This window comes from Salvelinus alpinus, chromosome 3 (genome assembly GCF_045679555.1).
Source record: "Salvelinus alpinus chromosome 3, SLU_Salpinus.1, whole genome shotgun sequence".
NCBI classification, from domain to species: Eukaryota; Metazoa; Chordata; class Actinopteri; order Salmoniformes; family Salmonidae; genus Salvelinus; species Salvelinus alpinus.
Window position 1 is genome coordinate 89,126,647 of NC_092088.1, and position 27,719 is coordinate 89,154,365.

General features: G+C 42.2%; 2 protein-coding genes and 1 non-coding gene across 3 annotated transcripts in view; 1 reads left to right on the top strand and 2 right to left on the bottom strand.

Moving 5' to 3' along the window:
• Positions 1 to 13,989: 13,989 nt before the first annotated feature.
• Positions 13,990 to 14,060, bottom strand: trnag-ccc (transfer RNA glycine (anticodon CCC)). The gene has a single exon. It is a non-coding gene; the product is annotated as a tRNA-Gly (tRNA).
• Positions 14,061 to 14,237: 177 nt separating this feature from the next.
• On the top strand, positions 14,238 to 20,429 carry LOC139571495 (histone-lysine N-methyltransferase PRDM9-like). Its single transcript, XM_071394422.1, has 7 exons — positions 14,238 to 14,420; positions 14,768 to 14,872; positions 14,996 to 15,094; positions 15,299 to 15,570; positions 17,623 to 17,690; positions 17,789 to 17,979; positions 18,152 to 20,429. Exons 2-7 carry the CDS (start codon positions 14,779 to 14,781, stop codon positions 19,774 to 19,776), a joined length of 2,349 nt encoding a protein of 782 aa, XP_071250523.1. The 5' UTR covers positions 14,238 to 14,420; positions 14,768 to 14,778; the 3' UTR covers positions 19,777 to 20,429.
• A 179-nt stretch (positions 20,430 to 20,608) lies between these two features.
• LOC139571494 (neurabin-2-like) overlaps positions 20,609 to 27,719 on the bottom strand; it is a 39,567-nt gene continuing 32,456 nt past the window's right edge. Inside the window, exons 4-10 of the mRNA XM_071394421.1 lie at positions 27,221 to 27,325; positions 25,574 to 25,706; positions 23,547 to 23,699; positions 23,305 to 23,358; positions 22,925 to 23,154; positions 22,591 to 22,684; positions 20,609 to 22,267 (exon numbers count right to left, since the gene is read on the bottom strand). Coding sequence (XP_071250522.1) covers positions 22,217 to 22,267; positions 22,591 to 22,684; positions 22,925 to 23,154; positions 23,305 to 23,358; positions 23,547 to 23,699; positions 25,574 to 25,706; positions 27,221 to 27,325 — 820 coding nt within the window. The 3' untranslated portion in view covers positions 20,609 to 22,216. The remainder of the gene's footprint in view (positions 22,268 to 22,590; positions 22,685 to 22,924; positions 23,155 to 23,304; positions 23,359 to 23,546; positions 23,700 to 25,573; positions 25,707 to 27,220; positions 27,326 to 27,719) is intronic.

Sequence of the window (27,719 nt, forward strand, 5' to 3'; positions counted from 1 at the left end):
AAAAACAGGATTTGAGCCTGGCTACCCGTTGGGCCTCCAAAAACAGGATTTGAGCCTGGCTACCCGTTGGGCCTCCAAAAACAGAATCTGAGCCTGGCTACCCGTTGGGCCTCCAAAAACAGGACCTGACCCTGGCTACCCATTGGGCCTCCAAAAACAGGATCTGCGTCTCAAATGGCACCCTACTGCTGGTCATGTCTTAAAACGTCCAATCCACCTAACCTTGTCCCAAACAACAAACCAGGTTGTAGCTGTAGTTTTATTTCTAAATGATCACTAACCTCGAGCCTCAGACATGCCCACACACTCAGCCCCTGATACCACCAGGATCTCAGTCCCTGATACCACCAGGATCTCTGTCTGCAGCCCCTGATACCACCAGGATCTCTGTCTGCAGCCCCTGATACCACCAGGATCTCAGCCCCTGATACCACCAGGATCTCAGCCCCTGATACCACCAGGATCTTAGCCCCTCATACCACCAGGATCTCTGTCTGTGGGGGGCTAGGGTCTCTGTCTGTGGCAGGCCGGGTTCTCTGTCTGTGGGGGGCTGGGGTCTCTGTCTGTGGAGGGCTGATACCACCAGGATCTCTGTCTGTGCCGGGCTGGGGTCTCTGTCTGTGGTGGGCCGGGGTCGCTGTCTGTGGTGGGCCGGGGTCGCTGTCTGCGGCGGATCAGGTTCTCTGTCTGTGGTGGGCCAGAGGCCGGGGTCTCTGCAGAGCCTGATAAGACAGAAGACAGTACAGCCTGGCCTTGTGTCCTAAACACATACACATATTACACACTTATTTCTAAAGTTGCTCCCTAAATGGCACCCTATCCCTATATAGTGTGCTAATTTTAAGGGGATCATTTAAAAAAGTACTTGATATAGGGAATAGAGTGTCATTTGGGATGTAGGATATGTTTCTAGAGTGGGCATTCCACAGCAGACTCCTTTAAAAACTATGCACCATTTCTGCATTCCTTGTCTAAACATATGGAGTAAACAGTATTGCTTCACTCTTGTCTTTAGGGTAAGTGGATGAATCCTTGAGCTTGGGTTGGGCAGGGCAGCAGATAGCCTAACGATGGGAACCTAGTGAGTGAACTTCCATCGACCTGAAGTAGGAGCGTAGTAGTAACTGATTGTAGAAGACTTGGCAAAGACTCAACAGAGATCCAACCCCTAACTTTAAACTGAATAATGATATGTGTGATTGATGTGGCCCCTCCACTTGGCCCCCAAGAGGTCATCTGCTTTCCACTGTCTCGCATGTGAAGGAGTTTTACATCAATTGTCTCTAACCAAAGCATCTAGCCTTGTTTTGTTAATCTGACAAAAGCTGTTTGACTTCCAGCAGCATATTAAAATGTGAAAAGGTGCATAGCGTTTGTTGCTTAATGCATAACAGGGCCTTTGAATATCTTGACACACCAGTAAACAGAATATACAGTGCTAAGTAAGCAGATTGATTCAGTTAATACTGCTTTCACCTCCATAAATGTTCATTTTTTTCTGGCAATTACTCACCTTCTCTGATTCCTATTCAGAGTTAGCTACCATCATATATTCTTGTTCAACATTGAAAACATCAAACCTCTAATCCTTTGTCAGTTCCCCTGGCTGCAGCTCTGGGCCACTTGGTTAGTTTTGTTCTGCTCCTCTGGTGCGTGAAGAACCTCTGTAGTGTTGTGTTACAATACATGTCTTGTTTCTGTTAGGGGCCAGGAAACCGAGTCAGAGGCTGCTTTCCCAAAACCTTTCCTGTGTGAATTGGCCACTTGTTTCAGGTTTCTGGTTGCATCCCCCCCAGCCGCCAAACCAACCGGTCCCAAATAGGGACATTTTATGCAGGTGACCTTTAACCTTCACCACCGTGTCCAAAATGGCACCCTATTCCCCATATAGCGCACAATAATAACTATGTAGCATACTGTCAATGGAAATACGGTGCATTTTGGGACGCACCTCATGTCTTCTTATTTACCTCTCAGAAAATAGTGGAATTATGACATTTAACACAGTCTGTCGCCTGCAGATGTCTAGGGTAGCCTGGCTGTGATTGGGAGCTATTGAGACCACAGCTCAATCGCTGGCCTGGCAGACCCTTTCTCAGTAGTGGCAGACATTAAAACACATTCACATTTCATGAAAATGTAACAGAAAATAACTAAACCACATGTTTTCTTAAGAGTAGACAGTAGGTTGACAATGAAAACACGTGAAACTAATGACATGGTGCAGTGTTGTTCTGCTCCTGGTAAATCATTTATATCTGGAATGTGCATTAAAGCTGCTTTGATATCAATGCTCCACACAGCCGTGAAGGCCATATGTGACGCAAGGGCGCCATCTAGAGGTAAAACAGGAGAGAGAGAGAGAGAGAGAGAGAGAGAGAGAGAGAGAGAGAGAGAGAGAGAGAGAGAGAGAGAGAGAGAGAGAGAGATGGCTTCCTCAGGCTGTGACCAGGCTTTAGACATAGTTTCAGGCTTTTATTTTGAAAAATGAGCGAGATTTTTCAAAAGTAGTCAGGTGTCCTCTGAATAGTTCCTGCGTGCGAGAGGGGAGCTCTCCATTTTCTTTTTCTCTCTTATTGAATAGGTTACGGTCCGGTTGAAATATTATCGACTATGTTTGTTATAAACAACCTGAGGATTGATTATAAAAAACATTTGACATGTTTCTACGACCATTACGGATACTTTTTGGAATTTTCGTCGAACGGAACGAGGCTTTGGTTTTCTGAACATAGCGCAACCCAAAATGGGTTATCGAACAAAAAGAACATTTGTTGTGTAACTGGGAGTCTTGTGAGTGCAAACATCCGAAGATTATCAAAGGTAAGCGATTCATTTTATTGCTTTTCTGACTTTCGTGACCAAGCTAATATAAGGCTAACTGTTCTAGCATTGATTGATACACTCACAAAAGCTTAGATTGCTTTCGTTGCAAAGCATATTTTCAAAATCTGACACGATAGGTGGATTAACTATAAACAAAGCTGTGTTTTGGTATATTTCACTTGTGATTGCATGATTATAAATATTTTTAGTAATATTTTTGTATCTGATACGTTTGGGAATTTTCTTCTGCCTTTCAGCACCGGAACGAGGCTGTAGTTTTCTGAACATAACGCGCAACCCAAATGGCGTTTTTTTGTTATAAAAGTAACATTTATCGAACAAAAATAACATTTATTGTGTAACTGGGAGTCTCGTGAGTGCAAACATCCGAAGATTATCAAAGGTAAGCGATTAATTTTATTGCTTTTCTGACTTTGGGGCTAGCTGTTCTAGCATTGATTGATACACTCATAAAAGCTTGGATTTCTTTCTCTGTAAAGCATATTTTCAAAATCTGACACGATAGGTGGATTAACAACAAGCTAAGCTGTGTTTTGGTATATTTCACTTGTGATTGCATGATTATAAATATTTTTAGTAATATTTTGCGCCCTGCAATTCAGCAGTTGTTTAGGAAAATGATCCCGTAAAAGGGATCCGTAGCGCAGAGAAGATAATGCAACCGCTGCGTCAGATTTCAAAAAAGCTTTACCGAAAAAGCACACCATGCAATAATCTGAGTACAGCGCTCAGAGCCCAAGCAAGCCATACAGATATCAGCCATGTTGTGGAGTCAACAAAGTCAGAAATAGCATTATAAATATTCACTTACCTTTGATGATCTTCAGCAGAATGCACTCCCAGGAATCCCAGTTCCACTATAAATGTTTGATTTGTTCAATAAAGTCCATCATTTATGTCCAAATACCTCCTTTTTGTTTGCGCGTTTAGTACACAATCCAAACTGACGACGCGCGTGCAGGTCCAGGCGAAAGTTCAGACGAAAAGTCATATTACAGTTCGTAGAAACATGTCAAACGAAGTATAGAATCAATCTTTAGGATGTTTTTATCATAAATCTTCAATAATGTTCCAAACGGAGAATTCCTTTGTCTGTAGAATTGCAATGGAACGCAAGCTACCTCTCACGTGAATGCGCATGACCAGCTCATGCCACTCTGGCAGACCTCTGACTCATTCAGCTCCCATTCCCCCCTCCTTCACAGTAGAAGCATCAAACAAGGTTCTAAAGACTGTTGGCATCTAGTGGAAGCCTTAGGAAGTGCAATATGACCCCATTTCCAATGTATCTTGGATAGGCAAAGAGTTGAGAAACTACAAACCTCAGATTTCCCACTTCCTGGTTGGATTTGTTCCCAGGTTTTTGCCTGCCATATGAGTTCTGTTATACTCACAGACATCATTCAAACAGTTTTAGAAACTTCAGAGTGTTTTCCATCCAAATCTACTAATCATATGCATATTATAGCTTTTAGGACTGAGTAGCAGGCAGGTTACTCTGGGCACCTTTTTATCCAAGCTACTCAATACTGCCCCCCTGTCCCAAAGAAGTTAAAGTCTCCACCCACTAGGAGCGCCGCCTCTGGGTGAGCGGTTTCCTGTTTGCTTATTTCCTTATACAGCTGACTGAGTGCGGTCTTAGTGCCAGCGTCTGTCTGTGGTGGTAAATAAACAGCCACGAAAAGTATAGCTGAAAACGCTCTTGGCAAATAGTGTGGTCTGCAGTTTATCATGAGATACTCTACTTCAGGCGAGCAAAATTTTGAAACCTCCTTAGATTTCGTGCACCAGCTGCACAGACCGCCCCCACCCCTTGTCTTACCGGAGTGTGCTGTTGTTTCTAGCCGGTGCAACGTATATCCATGTCATCATTCAGCCACGATTCCGTGAAACATAAGATTTTAACGTTTTTGATGTTCCGTTGGTAGGATATTCATGATCTTACCTCATCTAATTTATTGTCCAATCATTGCATGTTGGCGAGTAATATTGACGGTAACGGCAGCTTTCCCACTCGCCTTCTGCGGATCCTTACGAGGCACCCCGCTCTGTGTCCTCTGTACCTGTGTCTCTTCCTCTTGCCAATAACTGGGATGTTGGCCTTGTCGGGTGTTAAGAGAATGTCCTGTGCGTCCTGATTGTTGAAGAAAAAATCTTCATCTAATCCGAGGTGAGTGATTGCTGTCCTGGTATCCAGAAGCTCTTTTTTTACCGTAAGATACTGTGGCAGAAACAATATGTACAAAAGAAGTTACAATAAATAGCACAATTGGTTGGGCGCCTGTAAAACTGCTGCCATTTCTTCCGGACCCATTTTATTAATGATGGACTGCTGTGATTGCAAACTTAAATACCACAGTGTACAATCACAGCTGCAAGTTTTGTGACCTGTTGCCACAAGAAAAGGTCAACCAGTAAAGAACAAACATCATTGTAAATTCAACCTATATTTATGTTTAGTTATTTTCCCTGATGTACTTTAACTATTTTCACATCATTACAACACTGTATATAGACATTATGACATTTGAAATGTCTTTATTCTTTTGGAACTTTTGTGAGTGTAATGTTACTGTTAAGTTTTATTGTTCCTTTCACTTATATCATTATGTATTTCACTTGCTATAGCAATGTAAACATATGTTTCCCATGCCAGTAAAGCCCCTTAAATTGAATTGAGGGAGAGAGACAGAGAGAGAGAGCATCTTTGCCCAATCACCTCTGAAGAAGAGCAGACTGAACCACTCAAACCAATCAAATGCAGCCACTCTTATACACAACCAAACATAGCACTGCCTTTAATCACACTCCTCCTAAGTTACATCCAAAATAGGGCTCTGGTCAAAAGTAGTGCACTATATAGGGTAGGGATCATGGACTAAATTCAGCACCGGTCTGATGTTTTCAAGAACATAATTACGAATAATTTATAGACTTCAAATTGACCACAAGAAGCCCAAACATATATAATATTTGACTAAAACATAATCATTTCAAGCCTTGCTGACATTTGTATACGACCACGTGTCTCTCTATTATGCGTGGGAATACTTGGAAACAGATTTCTGAAATTAAAATCACTGAGAGTTGATTTCCGAGTGTTTTTTCAGTCTTTGATGACCAACAATGAATTTTAATTTGATTTGTATTATTGTAGAGTAATAGTGACGACATGAAAACTATGACTTAACACTTATGGAATAATGTAGTAACCAAAAAGGTGTTAAACAAAAAAAAATAAAAAATAGATTTTAGATTCTTCAAAGTAGCCACCATTTGCCATGATGACAGCTTTGCACACTCTTTGCATTCTCTCAAACAGCTTCACCTGGAATGCTTTTTCAACAGTCTTGAAGGAGTTCCCACATATGCTGAGACCTTGTTGGCTGCTTTTCCTTCACTCTACAGTCCAACTCATCCTTAACTATCTCAATTGGGTTGAGGTCAGGTGATTGTAGAGGCCAGGTCATCTGATGCAGCACTCCATCACTCTCCTTCTTGGTCAAATAGCCCTTACACAGCCTGGAGGTGTGTTGGGTCATTGTCCTGTTGAAAAACAAATCATAGTCCTACTAAGCACAAACCAGATGGGATGGCGTATCGCTGCAGAATGCTGTGGTAGCCATGCTGGTTAAGTGTGCCTTGAATTCTAAATAAATCACAGACAGTGTCACCAGCAAAGCACACCCACACCATCACACCTCCTCCTCCATGCTTCACACACACAAATCTCAAATTTGGACACATCAGACCAAAGGACACATTTCCATCAGACTAATGTCCATTGCATCTGTTTCTTGGCATAAGCAAGTCTCTTCTTCTTATTGGTGTCCTTTAGTAGAGGTTTCTTTGCAGCAATTCGACCATGAAGGCCTGATTTACGCAGTCTCCTCTGAACAGTTATTGTTGAGATGGGTCTGTTACTTAAACTCTGAAGCATTTATTTGGGCTGCAATTTCTGGGGCTGGTAACTCTAATGAACTTATCCTCTGCAGCAGAGGTAACTCTGGGTATCCTTTCCTGTGGCGGTCCTCATGAGAGCCAGTTTCATCTAAGTACTTGGTTTTTGCGACTGCACTTGAAGAAACTTTCAAAGTTTGTTACATTTTCCAGGTTGACTGACCTTCATGTCTTAAAGTAATGATGGATTGTCGTTTCCCTTTGATTATTTGAGCTGTTCTTGCCATAATATGGACTTGGTATTTTACCAAATGTTCTGTGTACCAACCCTACATTGTCACAACACAACTGATTGGCTTAAACACATTAAGAAGGAAAGAAAATCCACAAATTACCTTTTAAGAAGGCACACCTGTTAATGTACATGTATTCCAGTTGACTACCTCATGAAGCTGGTTGAGAGAATGCCAAGAGTGTGCAAAGCAGTCATCAAGACAAAGGGTGGCTAATTGAAGAATCTAAAACATAAAATATATTTTGAATTGTTTAACACCTTTTTGGTTACTACATGATTCCATATGTGTTATTCCATAGTTTTGATGACTTCATTATTATTCTACAATGTAGAAAATAGTCAAATTAAAGAAAATCCCTGGAATAAGTAGGTGTGTCCAAACTTTTGACTGGCACTGTATATACAGTTGAAGTTGGAAGTTTACATACACCTTAGCCAAATACATTTAAACTCAGTTTTTCACAATTCCTGACATTTAATCAAAGTTAAAATTCCCTGTTTTAGACAGTTAGGATTACCACTTTATTTTAAGAATGTGAAATGTCAAAATAATAGGAGGGAGAATGATTTCTTTCAGCTTTTATTTCTTTCATCACATTCCCAGTGGGTCACAAGTTTACATACACTCAAATAGTATTTGGTAGCATTGCGTTTAAATTGTTCAACTTGGGTCAAACATTTCGGGTAGCCTTGCACAAGCTTCCCACAATAAGTGGGAAGAGCTGGTGACAGAGCTGGTGTAACTGACAGAGCTGGTGTAACTGAGTCAGGTTTGTAGGCCCACCTTTCTCGCACACACTTTTTCAGTTCTGCCCACAAATCTTTTATAGGATTGAGGTCAGGGCTTTGTGATGGCCACTCCAAAACTTTGACTTTGTTGTCCTTCATCCATTTTGCCGCAACTTTGGAAGTATGCTTGGGGTCTATGCCCATTTGGAAGACCCGTTTGCGACCAAGCTTAAACTTCCTGATTGAGGTGTTGCTTCAATATATCCACATAATTTTACTTCCTCATGATGCCCTCTATTTTGTGAAGTGTACCAGTCCCTCCTGCAGCAAAGCACCCCCACAACTTGATGCTGCCAACAAGGGCTTCACGGTTAGGATGGTGTTCTTTGCCTTGCAAGCATCCCCCCTTTTTCCTCCAAACATAACGATTGTCATTATGGCCAAACAGTTCTATTTTTGTTCCATCAGACCAGAGGACATTTCTCCAAAAAGTACAATCTTTGTCCCCATGTGCAGTTGAAAACCATGGCCAGGCTTTTTTTATGGCGGTTTTGGAGCAGTGGCTTCTTCCTTGCTGAGCGGCCATTCAGGTTATGTCGATATAGGACTTGTTTTAGTGTGGAAATAGATACTTTTGTACCTGTTTCCTCCAGCATCTTCACAAGGTCCATTGCTGTTGTTCTGGGATTGATTTGCACTTTTCACACCAAAGAGCATTCATTTCTAGGAGACAGAACACGTCTCCTTCTTGACTGGTATTATGGCTGCGTTGTCCCATGGTGTTTATACTTGCGTACTATTGTTTGTACAGATGAACGTGGTACCTTCATGCGTTTGGAAATTGCTCCCATGGATGAACCAGACTTGTGGAGGTTTACAATTTTTTATGAGGTCTTGGCTGATTTCCTTTGATTTTCCCATGATGTCAAACAAAGAGGCACTGAGTTTGAAGGTTGGCCTTGAAATACATCCACATGTACACCTCCAATTGACTCAAATTATGTCAATTAGCCTATCAGAAGCTTCTAAAGCCATTGCATGATTTTCTGGAATTTTCCAATCTGTTTAAAGGCACAGTCAACTTAGTGTATGTAAACTTCTGACAAACTGGAATTGTGATAAGGTGAATTATAAGTGAAATAATCTGTTTGTAATTGCTGGAAAAATGACTTGTGTCATGCACAAATTAGATGTCCTAACCGACTTGCCAAAACTATAGTTTGCTAACAAGAAATTTGTGGAGTGGTTGAAAAACGAGTTTTAATGACTCCAACCTAAGTGTATGTAAACTTCTGACTTCAACTGTAAGACCTCTGTATTGTCTTGTATGGTTGAGCTCTCAGTCCCGTCTTGTATGGTTGAGCTCTCAGTCCCACTCTCCGGAGTGTGTGACCGACCAGCTTCATTATTGCAATTCTTAATCAATAATAAAGATTGATTTTTTGAATAACAAAGTCTATCTCACTTAATAAAGATTTTTCCAAGACAACCTGTACTCAGAGCATGCATGGACCAACTGGAAAGTGTCTTCACTGACATTTTCAACCTCTCCCTGACCGAGTTTGTAATACCTACATGTCTCAAGCAGACCACCATAGTCCCTGTGCCCAAGAAAGTGAAGGTAACCTGCCTAAATTATTACCGCCCCGTAGCACCTACGTCAGTAACCATGAAGTGCTTTGAAAGGCTGGTCATGGCTCACATCAACACCATCATCCCGGAAACCCTAGACCCACTCCAACTCGCATTCCGCCCCAACAGATCCACAGACGACACAATCTCAATCACACTCCACACTGCCCTTTCCCACCTGGACAAAAGGAACACTTATGTGAGAAAAATGTTCATTGACTACAGCTCAGCGTTCAACACCATAATGCAATAGCTATGGACCCTGGGACTAAACAATTCTCTCTGCAACTGGATCCTGGACTTCCTGTTGGGCCACCCCCAGAAGGTAAGGTTAGGCAACAACACATCTTCCATGCTGATCCTGAACACTGGGGTCCCGCAGGGGTGCATGCTTAGTCCTCTCCTGTACTCCCTGTTCACCCACGACTGCGTGTCCAAGCACGACTCCAGTACCATCATTAAGTTTGCTGACAACACAACGGTGGTAGGCCTGATTACCGACAATGATGAGACAGCCTATAGGGAGGAAGTCAGAGACCTGGCAGTGTGGTGCCAGCACAACAACCTCTCCCTCAACGTGAGAAAAGGAGATGAATGTGGACTACAGGAAAAGGAGGGCCGAAAATTCCCCCATTCATGTCGACAGGGCTGTAGTGGAGCGGGTCGAGAGTTTGGTGTCCACATCACCAACAAACTATCATGGTCCAATCACACCAAGAAAGTAGTGAAGAGGGCACTACAACACCTTTTCCCCCTCAGGAGACTGTACAAATTTGGCATGGGTCCCCAGATCCTCAAAAAAGCTTCTACCCCCAAGCCATAAGACTCCTGAACAATTAATAAAATGGCCATCCGGACTATTTGCATTGACACCCCCCACTCCCCTTCGTTTTTACACAGCTGCTACTCACTGTTCATTATCTATGCATAGTCACTTTACCCCTACTTACATGTACATATTACCTCGACTAACTTGTACCCCCGCACATTGACTCGGTACCCGTAACCCCTGTACATAGCCTAATTATTGTTATTTTATTGTGTGTTTTTTTATGGGCTTGTAAGTAAGCATTTCACAGTTAAGTTTACACCTGTTGTATTCGTTGCATGTGACAAATCAAATGTGATGTCATTTGATACCCCACAAGACATGCCACCAGAACAGACTATGGGAGGCGCACAGTACTACATAGAGCCATGACTACATGGAACTCTATTCCACATCAGGTAACTGATGCAAGCAGTAGAATCAGATTTAAAAAACAGATAAAAATACACCTCATGGAACAGCGGGGACTGTGAAGCAACACAAACATTCACACTATACACACACGTACACATAGATTTTTGAGTTGCAGGTCCGGGAAGGACTGCATGTTGCACTTAAACAGCATGGGATTATTGCAGACCCGCCCTGCTTTTCAGAATGGGAGAGTGAGAGAGTTTAGACACCTACCAATTTGCTGTAAGTCGTTCTAGATACGAGTGTCTGCTAAATGATTCAAATGTAAATGTTATGTAAATGATGATCACTGCAGACTGCTGCATGAATGTCAGTTGTGACACACCTGTACATGTAATGATGCTTTAAATTAAATAGTGTGAAGAAATTACAATAAACATTTATCTGTTCTTTGGGAATGCATTACATTGTTGCTATTGGTCAATCATTAAAGGTCTAATCACAAACTTCAGGTTCTGCTGTTTTTAAAGAGGTGACTTAATCTCCGCCTTACCATAGTGTTTCAGGAAGGGTTCAAATTCATTCTGGACTGTCTTTCTCTGCAACTGGAACATGCTGCCACATGGGCATAATACTGTGTACAAGTAGATAGGAACACAAGCACCAAAGGATATCACTATTTGATAGGTTACATTTACATGAGGTTACAAATAACATGGAACTCGGGCAGTGAACTGATTTGCACTTGAACACCGTGTCCACACCACTACTCAGCCTCATGGCATACAACAATACACTTGACATAGCTGCTGAAATTATATTTACAGTCATTTCACATACTGTTATCGGACATCAGCATATATACTGGCAGCACAATATTCCTCCTCTTACTATAAAACTATTTAATCACTGGTAAGTTCTCTAAAATATTTATTGTAAAACTAAAAGTACAATTTTCTGTAGGATAAGTGATCAATGTAAATAAAAAACAGCTTGTTGTCAAATTGACAGGAAGCATTGCGAGCGATCAAGATGATTGTGACTCAGTGTGAGAGAGATGGCAGGAAGCAGCTCATCATGTCATTGTTTGTTTTGGATTACCTTTAGTTGGGCCTTTTTCTAGTGTGGTTAAGGTACATATTTATTTAGTCACCAGGAACATATGAACAACCTGCTTGGACTGGCTCACCATGGGAGTCATACCTGAGCTGGCCCTGGACCTAAGGTAAGGTGTTTCCTGGGTACATGCTCATTCAACACCTGGTCACATATGCATCCTTCTCACATTAATGCACACATTAAACCAGGTGGTCAAGAAAATATGTAGGGAATAGGGTGCCATTTGGGATGCACACCCAGACTTTACACCATAGGCCTTGTTACTGTATTAATTGCTAGCAGCGGGTGCTCCAATGTTACAAAAACACTGTGGTTACTGTTACTGACCTATCCAGCAGCAGCAAAACGTTGTACATTCCACAGTAGACATTCCACTCTTCCATCTGCATGGCTGCAAACCTAGGGCTGGGACCCACCGCTACCCATGGAGCTGCATGGAGTTGGCAGCTATTGGCTGAAAAAAGGAGCGGACTGGAAATGGTGAACTTTGAAAAGTGCACAAAGTTGAGACCAACCAAAATGTCAATGATCATTGTAGTCTACTTTCATTAGATTTGGGTATGTGATTTTAGGTGAACATTGAAAAAAATGGTCAGATCCTTAATCAAACGTGACATTCTTATCTTAAACATTCAGTAACACAGGTAACCACTGACCGCTGCCTTTACAGGTTGACCTATGCCTATACTGATATTAATTCCTGATGGCAAAAAAAACCCACAAAAACATTTCCAACAGCAACACTCACAGAGCTTTGGATCATGGCATGTCTCCTGGCCTCCATCTATGGTGTCGATGTCAGCAGGGGTGTAAAGTACTGGGGTATCTGAACTTTACTATTTATATTTTTGACAACTTTTAGTTCACTATATTCCTAAAGAAAATAATGTACTTTTTACTCCATACATTTTCCCTGACACCCAAATGTACTCCTTACATTTTGAATGCTTAGAAGGACAGGAAAATGGTCTAATTCACACACTTTTCAAGAGAACATCCCTGGTCATCTCTACTGCCTCTGATCTGGTGGACTCACTAAACACAAATGCTTCATTTGTAAATGATGTGCCCCTGGCTATCCGTAGATAAAAAAATATATATAATAATTTTGTGTCATTTGGTTTGCTTAACATAAGCAATTTGAAATGATTTATACTTTTACTTTTTATACTTAAGTATATTTTTGCAGTTACATTTACATTTAAGTCTATTTAAAACCAAATACTGTACTTTAAGACTTTTTCTCAAGTAATATTTTACTGCTTATATTTACTTAGTATGATATGTAGGTACTTTTTTCACCACTAGATGTCAGTCTCATTGTGCATGTTGACAGCCTCATAGAAGCAGCTGGCCTGGATGAGAAGGTCCAGGTTCGGATGATCCTCCTGAGAGTTGAAAGAGTAGGTTGATTCTGGAATAGAGGTGTCAACCTCAGGATCATCATTCTCCAGCACTGAAGATAAACTATAATAAACTCTAAAACAACATCAGTTTTTCAAATAACAATTATATAACTTTTTATAGTTTTGCATGGAATATCATTTCACGGTGTGGGGGGTGGGGTGCTCTAGATGGCACGGTAGAATTAACTTGAAAATGGAGACTGAAGTACTATTACTATTAGCATGGTCAAATCTAACACAGTGGATGCATGCACACATCAAACTGCAAAACTGATCATTTACATTTCCCCTTGACCTTCAACCTCAACAGTGACACTGATTGACTCTAAAACACAAGGGAGTTATGGACTGTCATTAAATGTGTATAGCTCTATATATTACGGGGGACACTTGTCTTTTCAAGTTATCAAGGATGTGAATAAGCTCTGTATTGCATAGACAAAGAATTCCTAAAAGATTATTGGATTTTTGGCCAGTGGTGGCTGCGACTGAACAGTCCCAAAGTGTCAACCATCTCCATCGCAAGTTTGGTGTCAAGTGGTCAAATCTTCTGGAACACTTGGATTCTGTCATGACCTGGTATAGGTGACATCTTTCCCAAATGTCTCTTGCAGTACTTTTAGGATAGTTTCGAGAATCTCGACACTATGCAACCGCACGAGAATGCCAGTGAGGATAAAGTTGCTTCCGACTGGCTCCACTGCAACCTGTCTGGAACTTCAGTGTGTCTCTGTTGCTTGGTTGTTTCCATTAGACACAAGCGACAGCTGCAGAGGTAAAATGTTGCCTACTTGGCTGCTGAGAAGGAAACCCGAAAACAGAGATTATTAATTTGTTAATCATGCTACAGCAGTTTTGTGTCAAGATAGCAAAAGCTGTGCGCCGCCCGGGAATCGAACCCGGGTCGAAAGAATGGGAATCTTCCATGATACCATTACACCAGCGGCGCAGTTAATAATACAACAGATTTTAGCTCATATAAAGAAAGTGTAAATCAGTTTAGACATTGTATATATGATTTACAGCGTATGAATAATACTCTGGTCATTAAAGCGTCATCGATCATTTAAAACATTTATAATAATTGTGAAAAGTCCACATTTAGAGGCGATCGTTTGCAAGGTTTTCACTTCCGGTTCATGAAAAGGGCAACAAACATAATCCGAACATTGTTACAAGCTACCCATGAACTTTTACCACAAAAGTCAAATCAGTTTTCCAAAAGTAACAAACACACTAGTACCTTAACGATAACTAAGATTATTGCCAAGTAATTAGATACAGGTTTCAGGTGGATTCATTTGTACAGGTTTGTCCTAACATCATTGTAAACAATATTATGATAAAAATGCTAGCTAGCAATATGGAATTAGCATTAACTGGCTAGCTAGAAAATGCTAATTACACATTGCTAGCTAGCATGTTTTTCTGTAGCTAGCTAGCTAACAACATTGCGTATTATGACATTCATAAATGTTTTGTTTTCGTTAGTAGCTAATGTTCATTGCACAGTTAAATTAATTCGTCAAATTGGTATAGAATCAGGACAAAATGGCTGTTGCCATAGTTCAACACACAGGGTGACGGTTTTGTCCGGATACATGGCTGTTGTGCTTGCTGACACTGTCATTTTGCTACCCTATTAACCGACTACAGCGCCTGCAGTCATGTCTGAAGAAGTGATCATCGTGGAGTGGGCAGAGACTGGTGCATCAGAAGAGGGATGTCAAGCCCAACTCATTACAGACAACGCCTCTGCAGGTGTGGTACTCAGGCTACAGTAGCCTAATTCAATCAGAGTTTCATATTCTGTTTGACATATACTCCTGTGTCAGGAATGTTTGTCATGTACTCCTGTTTCTCACTGGATCTGTGTTGTCACAGTGTTGCCCGACAGCCTGGTCCAGAATATATTGGTGAACACTGTGGTACAAGGCCAAGAGGAGGATCATCCACTACTAGATGACAACGGCAATGACCTCTGTGAGTGACAACAGATTCTGTGTACTCTGACTATCTTGAATTCAAAGGCCGTCAATGGTTTTTGCATGCATCTTTCAAATCATAGTTGCTTAGATCTACGGTTAGTAAGTGTAAGGCCTTGTTATGTCCAGTTTAGTTTACCACATGATTGTGTCATCTTACTTAGTTAGGCCTATCACTTTCTTTCTTCTTTTTTTTTTACAGATTGTGAGGAGTGTCATGCCTCCTACAAAGACCAGTGTGATATCCAAGGTGGTCTGTCCTTCATGCTGGACTCTCCCACACCAGTGGGCTTACCCCAGAGGGCCCTCCTCACCCTACCCCATGGGCTGGTGGTGGGCAGGTCCAGTATCCCTGGGGCAGGCCTGGGGGTTCTAAACCAAGGAGCAATTGTGGCCCCGGGAATGCACTTTGGCCCCTGTGAGGGGGAGGTGACTACCAGGGACAGCGCAGTAACAAGTGACTACTCCTGGGAGGTGAGTACTGATGGATGCTTTTTTCAAATTGTATTTATTTAAGCTTTATTTAACCAGGCAAGTCAGTTAAGAACAAATTCTTATTTACAATGGCGGCCTACCAAAAGTCAAAAGGCCTCCTGCGGGGACGAGGGCTGGGATTAAAAATAAAATAAAAATATAGGACAAAACACACATCCACAACAAGAGAGACACCACAACACTACATGAAGGGTTGAGTCGTGCTTAAGAACAACCCTTAGCCGTGTATATAGGCCATATACCACACCCCCTCTGGCCTTATTGCTTAAGTATATTGATTGAGTTATTTTCAACTGTGCCTCCAAATCTTTTTGAAAATCGGAGCATATGTGCCTGCAATTCTACATCACAAACATTGTAATCGCGGCAGCTTCACCCGGGACATCCATCATCTTTCTGCCACACCACTGTGAACCACAGCAGATTGAAGCTTGTGATTAGTTTAGTAAGGGACCGGGACCAAGGCGATTGGATGCGTTTGTAATGAAACGCCCCTTTATGATTAGAGTGGACTGCAGACTGGAAAGCCACGTTCATTCTACTCGCTGATCAAAGTCTTTAAACTCAATTGTCAAAAGAGCATTATGGCAACTTGAGTGCTGTTTTGTAAACATAAACGTCAAGAAATACATTTGGTTCACACCTGTCCCAGAATGCTCCCTTATGACAGCATGTGATAATAGGCTATAGCATACTAGTACTGATTTTAATATAGGGTTGGGTGGTATCCAAGGGATCCTGAGTGGCGCAGCAGTCTAAAGCACTGCATCACAGTGCTAGAGGCGTCACTACAGACCCGGGTTCGATATTTGTTCTTAACTGACTTGCCTAGTTAAATAAAGTTTCAAAAAATTAAATAAATCCAGATTTTCATATTGTCCTTGTCTCATGCCGGGATTTATGGTATGAGACAAAAAAAGGGATAGTGGGTGTCTATTACCAGAATGCTGCCAAATTTATCACAAGTATAGCACATTTCCATGGAGGCTGCTAGCTAAATATGCTAAAGAACGAAAACGAAAATAAACTAATTACAAAGACAGGCAATCCAGCTACCGAATGTCATTTTTGGTGAGTCTGGACATTTTACAAGCAAAATGTGAACGAGAGACACTGTGCAAATGAACAAAGTTTTGATGCATGCTGGTCTGAACGAAGAACAGTACTGCCTCTGGAGCAGCATATGTACAAGCTGTGTCTGTGTGGAGTCTAGAGTTGCTAGGGCAACTGGCCTGCCTGCTCTGCTCGGAGAAGATGGGAGAGGAGCAGACCAGCCAAGAACTGAGAGGAGAAGATGGGGGAGGAGCAAACAGGGCGAGAACTTAAGAGGAGAAAAAAACGCTAGGAAATCAAAAGATAACTCATCTAAAGGGCTTTGACTTCTCAAACATGGCAGAAAGCTAACACAATATGATGCCCCATCACCTTATTAATTCAGCCACTTACTTAGATAACTAGCCAGTTAAACTTAGGGGTTGCGTTAATGCACAATTCTTAATTTTTTACGGAGGACAAAAATTCAATGCATAACAAATATCTTGCTGTGTTTTGTAAACGCAGATGTAAAATACTTCTATTGTAATTTCTCTTCAGCATCATACTAATTTAGTGCTTAAGTTGCACTTCTCCACTCAGATGAGAGTTCACGACCATGCTCTGACTGATGTATATCTACTTTTCTCCCGTGCTTTTCTCAGTCTAGCCAGCTTACATTTCTCTGATAAAATGCAAAATTAACTTTTAAGAAAAACATTAGAAATTGTAGCTTACTTCATTTTTTTCTATGATAAACATTAGAAATATGATGGCCATGCATCATTTTTGCCCCCAAAAAATATTTTTAATTGTATGCTCACTTAGTGCCTATGTAGGGAATGCGGTGCCATTTGGGACACAACACTGTACTGTAGTTTGTGTAAAACATAACCCATGTCATTCTGGAGCATTGTCTCTATGCTCTGTCTATCTGAGCATGGTCAGCTGGCATTATTTGTCCGTATTGTTCTTTTTAAAGCGCTTGTCTCTTTTCAGGTCTGGAACAGTAAGGGTGAATCTGAGTACATTGATTCTGCAAGAGACACTCATTCCAACTGGATGAGGTAACTTGTGTTGTAGAACGTACCTTATTTTACACTGCATCTGTCTGTCTGTTATGGAGTGCTTAGTCCCAGTGCACTCTCTCTCATCTCTCTTTTAGGTATGTTAACTGTGCTCGTAATGTAGAGGAGGGTAATCTCATAGCACTCCAGTACAGGGGGATTGTTTTCTTCCACTGCTGCCGCTCTATCCTCCCAGGAGATGAGCTCCTGTTTTGGCCTGGGGGGCGATTCATCGACAGGTTTAGGGACCCCTCTGACCAAATCTGGCTCCGAAAGAGCACCCCTTCAGGTACTTATCATCCCCAGTCTCTTTTTACAACCTTGCTCTGGCATTAGGCATCTAGAAGGTTCTGTGAGAGTGTATAAGAGATAATAATAATACATTTCTCCAAAAAGTTGAAAGAACGTCACTTTAGTTTAATAAGACCTAACTTTTTCTTCTTCTTTTCTCTCCGTTTTAGAGGTTAATACAAATTTATCGTCTCAGGTTTTCCTCTGCTGTCAGTGCCAGCTTTCTTTCACCACTGAGACCTACATCCAAAGACATAAAGAGCAATTACACCCTCTGGACCTATCACCTGCGTCTGCACTGAGTGACCTTGAAAATCACCTTTCTAACAGTAACATGAACCCAGACCCTATGTCGTCCTCTGTCCGTGAGTTGGGCTACCGGTGCCCTCAGCGTCCTAAGAGCTTTAAGCAGAAGGGCCACGTCCAGAGAACCATGCGAGCTGTCCACTCCAACGTCAGACCCTACTGCTGCCCCCAGTGCAGGAAGTGTTTCGCTCAGGGGTACGACCTGGCAAGTCACCAGCTACGAGTTCACCCAAGGAAGAAGAAGCCTGGAGTGGTAGAGGTCAGAGGTGAGGAGGTCAGAGGTGAGAGTTCGCTCCCGCCTCCTTCTGACAGCGCCTGGGAACCCGAGCCTCCGTCCAATGATCAACCTACAGAGACCCAGACAGGGAGAGCTTCCTCACAGAGACTGAGGAACCTCAGGGTAAAGTCCACCAGGAACTCTAAAGCCAAAACTAAGGCAAACACACCGAAACAAAGAGAAACCAGTACCAAGAAGAGGTTCCATTCAGATCCCAATCCAGATGCTCTGGACATGGAGGTGGAGAGGAGAGAGGCTGTAGGAGAGGCACAGTACAGCTGCATTGATTGTCAGGGAACCTTCAGCAACCCAGAGTCCCTTAAAGTCCATCAGTGCATCCGGGTCGTGGTGGGGCCACCGCCGTACTCTTGCTCTACATGCAGGGTTACCTTCAAACGGTACACCACCCTGAAGAAGCACAAGGTCAACAAGCACCCGAAGGAAAATATGCTTTATTGCTGCACCCACTGTGGGAGGTTCTTCAGTCAGGCTGCCGGTCTACAGCACCACCTGGATGCAGAGGTATGTAAGGACATCCGGCTGAGCACTAAAGCTGTTCCTTGCTCCTACTGCCAGTTCTCCTTCACCGAGGAGAGGTACCTCCGGAAGCACGTTAAGAGACACCACCCTGATGAGCATGTCTCTCAGGCCATAGGCCTGGGCTCAGGGCTAATTCAGTCGGAGCAGAAGGCTGGAGATGCAGGAGAAGTTCACCTGTGTTTGCAGTGTGGAAAGAGCTACGAGCACGTTCAAAGCTTCAAAGCTCACCAGTGTTTCCAGTCAGACGCAGCCAAACTGCACTTGTGCAATGACTGTGGGAAAGGTTTCTCTTGTTTCTACAGCCTTAAGCAGCATCAGCGGATTCACACGGGAGAGAAGCCATACCGCTGCTCTTACTGTGAGAAGTGTTTTAGCCACTCTGGACATCTGAATGTGCACGTGAGGATACACACAGGGGAGAAATCTTTCCTGTGTACTGAGTGTGGAGAGAGTTTCCGTCAGTCTGGGGATCTGAAGCGCCATGAGAGAAAACACACTGGGGTGAAACCATGTACCTGTCCTGAATGTGGGAAAAGCTTCAGTCGACCTCAGAGTCTGAAAGCTCACCTGATGCTGCACAACGGAGAGAGACAGTACAAGTGTGATCAGTGTGGGAAAAGTTTTTCACGAAATTATCACCTGACGAGACACCATGAAAAGACACATTCATAATTTGTTTGCACCACACATACACTATTGACTATCGTGTTTCTTTGAAAACACTTGGTTAAGTTGATACATACCCATTGCAACATTCACAGCTGAGAATACCAGTACATTTTACAACACTTCATGTAAAATAATGTGATTTTTGTTCATACTTTGGTTTTCAAAGAAAATAATGTGTTAAAGGCACTACAAGTCCTTACACCATGGCAACCCTGCCTGCCTACAAGCTATGGGTATTGATCATGTTCTGGCCTCAATTAGCTATGTTTAGACAGTTGTGGTCCATTTTTGCTGTGTTCTAGTGTACTATAAAATAGATGTCTCTCCTATTCTTAACACCTAGCCCAGTCATATTCAAGGTTAGAACTACCTTTCTAGAGGTCCTGATGATTCTAGCCTTGAGATGCATTTTTGATAGCATATCTACAGTATTTCACTTTTTAATGTGTATAGTATTGTTTACTAGGTGTTGTCCAATGAATTCTGTAACCACTCCCTCTTCAAATCAGGGTTGATTGGAAAAAGCTGTTCAAAATAGGACATTGTATTGTCATATCTTTGTACTCCCTGACGAAGGCCATGCAGCCGAAATAGTTTTTAAACTGTTTCCATTTTAACATGCCATACAAATAAAGGCTTTTTAATTAATTATATGACGAGTGCCTACGTCTTCCTTTCTTTTTGATGACCAATGTGTTTGTTATTCATAATATGCCATTTCCAATTTAGAGTAGAATATATCTCTATTGTCCCTGGAGTATAATTCAGTTTGTGATCTGAAGATGAGGGAAATGTAAAATGGAAGAAGTTTAAAAAAAAATAACTGACTTCAGTATCACAGTTCACCATTTATTGCACAAAACAATGCAAAGCATGTGCCCTGTCCAAGCCTAAAATCTGATGAAAACACTCGAAACATGCCCATGAGATACAGTATGTGTTCATTTGATAACATTATCTAACACTGTCTTCATGAAATCCCCCAGGTCTAGCCTCTCTGAAATGTATTCTTCCTTTCATCAACACTTGTTTCTTTGCATTGCTTTTCTCCAATACCACACATGTTTACGGGGAGGAATGTTTCATCACCTTCAAACTCCATGGTTGTGTTCACGATGGACAAGTTCAGTTATGCCTAGTCCCTCTGTTTCAGTCCATCAGTCACCAGTTCTTGTGTCTGCCATTCAGTCAGTGTTGAACACATCTTTGATAACATTCACAATAAAAATTTAAAAAAACTAAGATTCCAATCATGTCATGTCCCTTTGTGGTACAGCACATATGGAGGAGTTCTCTTCTTTTTATAAGGAGTTATATAAGTTTAGTTATTTAAATAAGAAAGGGGTTATTACTGAAGGTTTAGTATACTCTTACTGAATCCCATCGGTTGCCATTACTGGGTAGCGGAGTTGACTAACAACACACATACTGTATGGCTGTGGCAGCAGTTGACTGTTTGAAGTGTCAAACTCCTGCAAAAGTTGGATTCCTGATACAATTGTAGGATATAGCCCACCTCTTCTTGCCCCTTTCATTCCAGTGAAGCACCAAACGTTCAATCAAGCTACACTACCGTTCAAAAGTTTGGGGTTTGGGCCTCTGTACGCCTATGCAGATATTCCATTTTAAAATCAGCCGTTTCCAGCTACAATAGTAATTACAACATTAACAATGTCTACATGGTATTTTTGATCAATTTGATGTTATTTTAATGGACAAAAAAATAGCTTTTCTTTCAAAAACAAGGACATTTTTAAGTGACCCCAAACTTTTGAACGGTAGTGTATATCTTCTCCAGTGTGGACATTTGACTAGTTACACATCTTCCTCAGTCACATAAGCACCAACTGTTGACTCCATTATGTCATACTGTATATGTTAAATGTTATACATATATTAATAAAAATACAAAGCAAACTTTTGTTTTATAAACAACATACAGTATTACAGCTGTACAATGACAATCCAGAAAATGAAACGGCACTTACAAAATAGGCAAATAAAAGAAAGAAATGTGATTTGTTTTGGCAATTGAAATCAAAAGCCCAGTCTTCTATTTCACCCAAAAACACGATTTGTGATCAAATTGTAAAATACTGAACACTGGGAATGAAAAATTAGGAACAGCAACGGTTAGAGCTCCATGGACGTTCTTGTCAGTATTTTGGAATGTTAAGAAAATGGTTGATTAAACTGTCAGACAAACCAGTAGTTATTGGCAATATTACCAGCTGGGAAATGTAAAAACAAAACGGGATTGAAAGAGTTGTTACATAAAGAGATTACATAAAGAAATACAAAGCCTGAGGGTACCTGTATTCGACCGCAAACCAGGCTAAAGTTTGAAACAAGAAATACCCTGGGTCCACTGCAAGTACAATAACACTATCCTCGTATTCACTTTTGGAAATTCTTGAAGAGACTCTCTTAGAAAACAAGGCTTTTATAAAGGTTCAGATTTCAGTTCCTCAACCCTGCATTCCAGATCTGCTACCTGCAAACAAACACAGAAAGTTATGGTTATGTTTGTGTATTATAGATGATGGACTACTAGGAACTTTAATTGTTACCATAATACATTCAATCAAGTTTCTTAATCACAAAGTTGTCTGCAACTGCCAACGTTCTGTGTAATCAATGGTCTCACTGATGGCTGCACACGATGACATTTATAATATATTAATAATATATGCCATTTAACAGACAGTTTTATCCAAACCGACTTACAGTAATGCGTGCATATATTTTTCATATTGGTGACCCCAGCGGGAATCAAACCCAGGAACCACACATCCAACCATCAGTCTCCACTATTACCTGTTCATGGAGCTGTCCTGACTCCTCCCTCAGTGATGCCTCGGCCCCGTCCTGAAGACAGCGCTGAGTCTCCTTCTTCAGGTACTCAATCTCCCTGGAGAAGAGCCATCACAGAGACACTAATCACACCACTCTAAAACTACTTGTATTTCCACTGTAATGAATGAGCTCTGAGAAAAGCCTTGGGGCTGAAACATTGGAAACATTGCCGAAGACTGAACAAGTTCTACTTTCTTTTCTATTATTCACTGTAATTAACATAATTTTATATTGACCTCTTATGTACAACCTTACCACACTCTCAATGCATTGTGTGTGTGTCTCCCGGCCTTACTTCTGCTGGTACTCCTTGATGAGGCGCTTGGCCTTGCTGTACTTGCGCTCCAGAGCCTGGTACTGGGCCTGGGTCTCCTTCAGGTGCTCGTCCACAGCCTGACACAGACTCTGGGCCTCCATCCAGTAACCCTCCAGCTTCTCCATGCGCTCCTTGTTCTCCTGCAGGGTCTGCTCCAGCTGGGTCTTGTCCACACGCCAGCGCTGCTTGTCCTGCTTTGCATGGTTCAGCTGGGAGTGTGGAGAAGCACACAAACACACACATACACATGTACACAAACAGACAGGCAGGGGATGAAAACTGTAAAGGCCACTGTATATCAACTTGCCATATTTACAATTAAACATTAGAACATAATAAGAATGACATAATATAACAACCTTTATTTTCAGCTGTTGGATCTCTGCCTGTGTTACAGCATGCTTTATGTGAAGCTGAGGAGGGAGAGAGAGAGAGAGAGAGAGAGAGAGAGAGACAGAAAGAGACAGAGAGAGAGCGAGAGACAGACATAGGGAGAGAAAGAGAGAGAGGTGGAGAGAGAGAGTCAGTGAGTAAGTAAGTAGTGCACTACATAAGGAATAGAGTGACGCAGGCCTTTGTCTTTAACTTTGTCTTCTCTCACTTCCTGGTACTTATGGGCCAGCTTATCAGGGTCCGTCTCCAGTGGAGAGATGTCCTCGTTCTCAGCCAGGTCAAACACCTCGATGGCAGAGGGATGCGTGGGGCTGACCTCCTCCTCGTCATCCTCCTCCTCGTCAGTACCATATTCGCCACCCTGGGGGAAGAGCGGACAGATGAGCCTGAAGTCTCGATTGGGTCTGGGGTTTTCCACAATGCCTCCAGGTCTTAACTGAGACGGCCAACGTGTCTGCATATTTGAAAAGGTTCAATATAGTTCCATCTGTCCATCCATCCATCCCACAGCATTTTTATAATTGCCAGTGACTGCTGCCTCTACAAGAGCTTCATGGTTGGTTCTCTATTGGTACGGAGACTGGCCACTAGATGGCATATAACATCAGTAAAGCGGGTCCCTAGATAGGGGTGAGAACACACCAGAACTAAACCTCAGCCATTATGCTATCATTCTGCATGTCATTGTAATAAGATGGAGAATATAAGAATGTCCTGCATCCTCATAGGATTTTGATTGCATAGAGGTCATCCTCGTTGTGATAGGTGATGACATTTACATTTGAGTCATTTAGCAGACACTCTTATCCAGAGAAACTTACAGTTAGTGATTCATCTTAAGATAGCTAGGTGAGACATCAACACATCACAAGCGTATCAAGTACATTTTCCCTCAACAAAGTATTCATCAGCAAAGTCAGAGCTAGTAGGAAAAGACAAGTGCTTTTTTGAGGGGGAAGTGGGCACCTGGGGCGCTGGGAAAGTTATTTAAGATACTCTTCAATAAGGTAAGGTTCCAGACGTTTTCAGAAGATGGACAGGGACTCCGCTGTCCTGACTTTAGTGGGAAGCTGGTTTCACGATCGGGGTGCAAGGGTAGAGAAGAGCTTGACTTTAGGGGGAAGCTAATATTGGGGTGCCAGGACAGAGAAGGGATTGCCTTTAGGAAGAAGCTTTTTCAACCAATGAGGTGCCAGGAAAGAGAAGAGCTTGATTTTAGGGGGAAGCTAGTATTGGGGTGCCAGGACAGAGAGGAGCTTGACTGTAGGGGGAAGCTGGTATTGGGGTGCCAGGACAGAGAAGAGATATACTTTAGGGGGAAGCTGGTATTGGGGTGCCAGGACAGAGGAGAGCTTGACTTTAGGTGGAAGCTGTTTCCACCATTGGGGTGACAGGACAGAGAAGAGCTTGACTTTAGGGGGAAGCTGGTTCCACCATTGGGGTGACAGGACAGAGAAGAGCTTGACTTTAGGTGGAAGCTGGTTCCACCATTGGGGTACCAGGACAGAGAAGAGCTTGGACTGGGCTGATGACCTGAACCAATTGTGGATTGGAAGTCCTATAAAATGTCTACCCCAACAACCCAGAGAGGAAGTGGCCAGAACATCATAAACAGATTAAAAAAGGAGTCCTGGGGGGACATCATTTAATGTATCTTACTTGGCCTAGGCTCTCTGAACTGACCTGTTGGTGTGCATCACAAATGGCACCCTATTGTCTATATAGTGTACTACTTTTGACTAGTCCATAGGAAGAATAGTATATTTTGGTAAGCAGACTTGTGTTTATACTGTCTGCAGGCTACACTGAACATTAACAGCGTACCTATGGACACACGCCCATTCAGCTCACTCAATACAGGCACCGGCTTTGGGTCCATTCTGACAAAGATGCGATTGGCACACATATCTTAATCCTAAAGCTGAGGGGAAAAGAGAACACACAAAGGCAACGTTTGACCTAAAAAGCTTCATAGTCATTTGAAAAATTCTAATAGTGACCAGGCTTCTATTTCTGTCTCTAAACTGGCTGTGTTCAGGGTCGTGTTCTTTTGGGCACACAGTAGCAAAACCTTTTACAACATAAAGCAAACATTTGTTTTCTTATTGGACTAGTCTTTCTGTACATCTGTACTGTACCTCTTGGTTGCCCGTTCACCGACTAATTTGGTTGTAGACCTACCTATGCTGGATGTAGACTAGTTGTAGACTGATTGTAGACTGGTTGGAGACTTACCTCTTGGTCCTCCATATACTGGCTGTAGCGTTGTTCCATCACCTCTCTCTGCCAGCGCTCCTGTTCCAGGGTCTGTTGGATCAGCTGGGCCACCTCACTCTGTTCGCCCGGCTTCTCTCGACCAATCAGAAACCTGCATAACATTACACAGCTTTTGAAAATGTCTTCCTATGTGGACTGCAATAAGAGGAACCTCTATAATATGGTTCCTTAGCAAGAGGTTAAATAATTATATAGCCCGTTTCAACATTTAGATTATTTTGACTCAATATATGCTCTGTTTTTCAGTGTAATACCCTCCTCAGCTATGTAAAAAGAATCTGTGCAGTTCAGAATGAGTACCCATAGTCAGTCAGTTATCAAGACCACCAAAGCAGACTTACAATTCCCTCTGCTAACTATCACGTAATTAAATGCTAACCAACACAGTTCCCATCCTCAGCCATCCATCCATTCATCTGGCTGACATTTTTATGAATAGGACTGACCGACTGACCGCCTGCCTCAGCCCTTCCTTCCACGTCTACCCTGTTCTATAATTCATGAGCAATCTCTGAAGAGGGCTCTGATCTTCGACAAGTCACACAACACTAACAATTACACACGCACACACAGGAACACACACACACAGGAACACAGACACACCACACACCTCACGCTAACAATTACCCCCATAGCTCCACTGACGACTAGTTCCTGAATAATGAATGAATGAGCCTATAGTACGACAAAGGAGTGTTGGGGATTGGGGAACTCTGGTGCCCCATTCAGTCAGCCACAAATAGACCCCTCTGGCATTTCGGAATGATAATTGTGTTGATGCCTGCTGTGAGGATGATGGTGATGTTTTTATGCTCTGCTATGGTCCAAATGTAGAGTTTCAGCTTTGTCTATGGTTCTGCTGTGGTTCTGTTGCTATATCTATGAAGGGAAGGCTCTTCATCATACTATCATCATGGCCCTATTTGGCTTCTGATGACTACTCTGCGTGACCTGATCTATGCAGTATGTATGTGGGAGGATGTGATAACTGACTGACTATGGGTACTAGATCGAATATGGGTACTAGACTATGGGTACTAGATCGGTTGCTAGATCGAATCCCTGAAATGACAAGGTAAAAATATGTTGTTCTGTCCCTGAACAAGGCAGTTAACCAACTGTTAACTGGCGTCATTGTAAATAAAAATGTGTTCTTAACTGACTTGCCTAGTTAAATAAAGGTTAAAAAAAATGATATTCTGAAGTGCAGATTCTTACATAGCTGAGGAGGGTATTACACTGAAAAACATGTCTCTCTCAGAGCATATAATGAGTCATTTTGACAGTCTCTCTAGTCTAAAGCTGCTGCAAACTAAGAAGAACATGTCTCCAGAAAACCGTAATGGCGTCTGACATCACACTGTACAACACAAAGAAGAGATCAGACTTGATGGGCCCAACTTCATATAGGGCCAAGCAATTTAACCTGCCTGTCTGTATTCAAGTGTTTGAGAGTGACGTCCATCAAAGCAACTCTATTCTTTCTCAGTAGCTCATTGTTTTAAAATTGCTTTAAAAGGTGCAGTAGTTGGGCCCTGGTCAGAAGTAGTGCACTATAAAGGGAATAGGGTAATTTGGGATGAATCCCCAAAACCGTATCCTCACTTGACGGTGCCTGTGGTGTTCCTGAGGACGGAGGCAGCGAAGGTCTGGGTGACCCCCACCAGACTGGTCCCATCCACCTCCACTATGAGGTCATTCACCTGGATCCTGGATGGAAAAACACAAAGCAGCACAACAGCCTCAGTCAGGACTCGTATAACATGCTTACTTTTTCAGCCACCTTTTATTCAACTTTTATTTTATACAGGTTTGTCTCATTGAGATAGAAATCTATCTTGCAAGCGAGACATGCTCACACAAGGAACCATATCAAATCAGCTAGCTAGACCAAGATGTGAATACTACTACTAGATACACTAGTCTGGCTCATCTCACATGCTTGATTGCTTCTTACATGATTAAATCATCATTAATCATTAAATTCAAGGACTAGCATTTCGCCCAATTATAAATTGGTTTAGACATGACTCTTCTGCTCCCTGGCTGAGAATAGAGATAAATATTATGGCTTCCATTGCCCTGGAAGAAGTGCTATTCATTT

Excerpts from the sequence above, each read along its gene's own strand:
- LOC139571495 (XM_071394422.1), top strand. The coding sequence starts at position 14,779 with ATGTCTGAAGAAGTGATCATCGTGGAGTGGGCAGAGACTGGTGCATCA. Across the intron at positions 17,691-17,788 it reads ACTCATTCCAACTGGATGAG|GTATGTTAACTGTGCTCGTA; the intron begins GTAACTTGTGTT and ends TCTCTCTTTTAG. Across the intron at positions 17,980-18,151 it reads CCGAAAGAGCACCCCTTCAG|AGGTTAATACAAATTTATCG; the intron begins GTACTTATCATC and ends TCTCCGTTTTAG.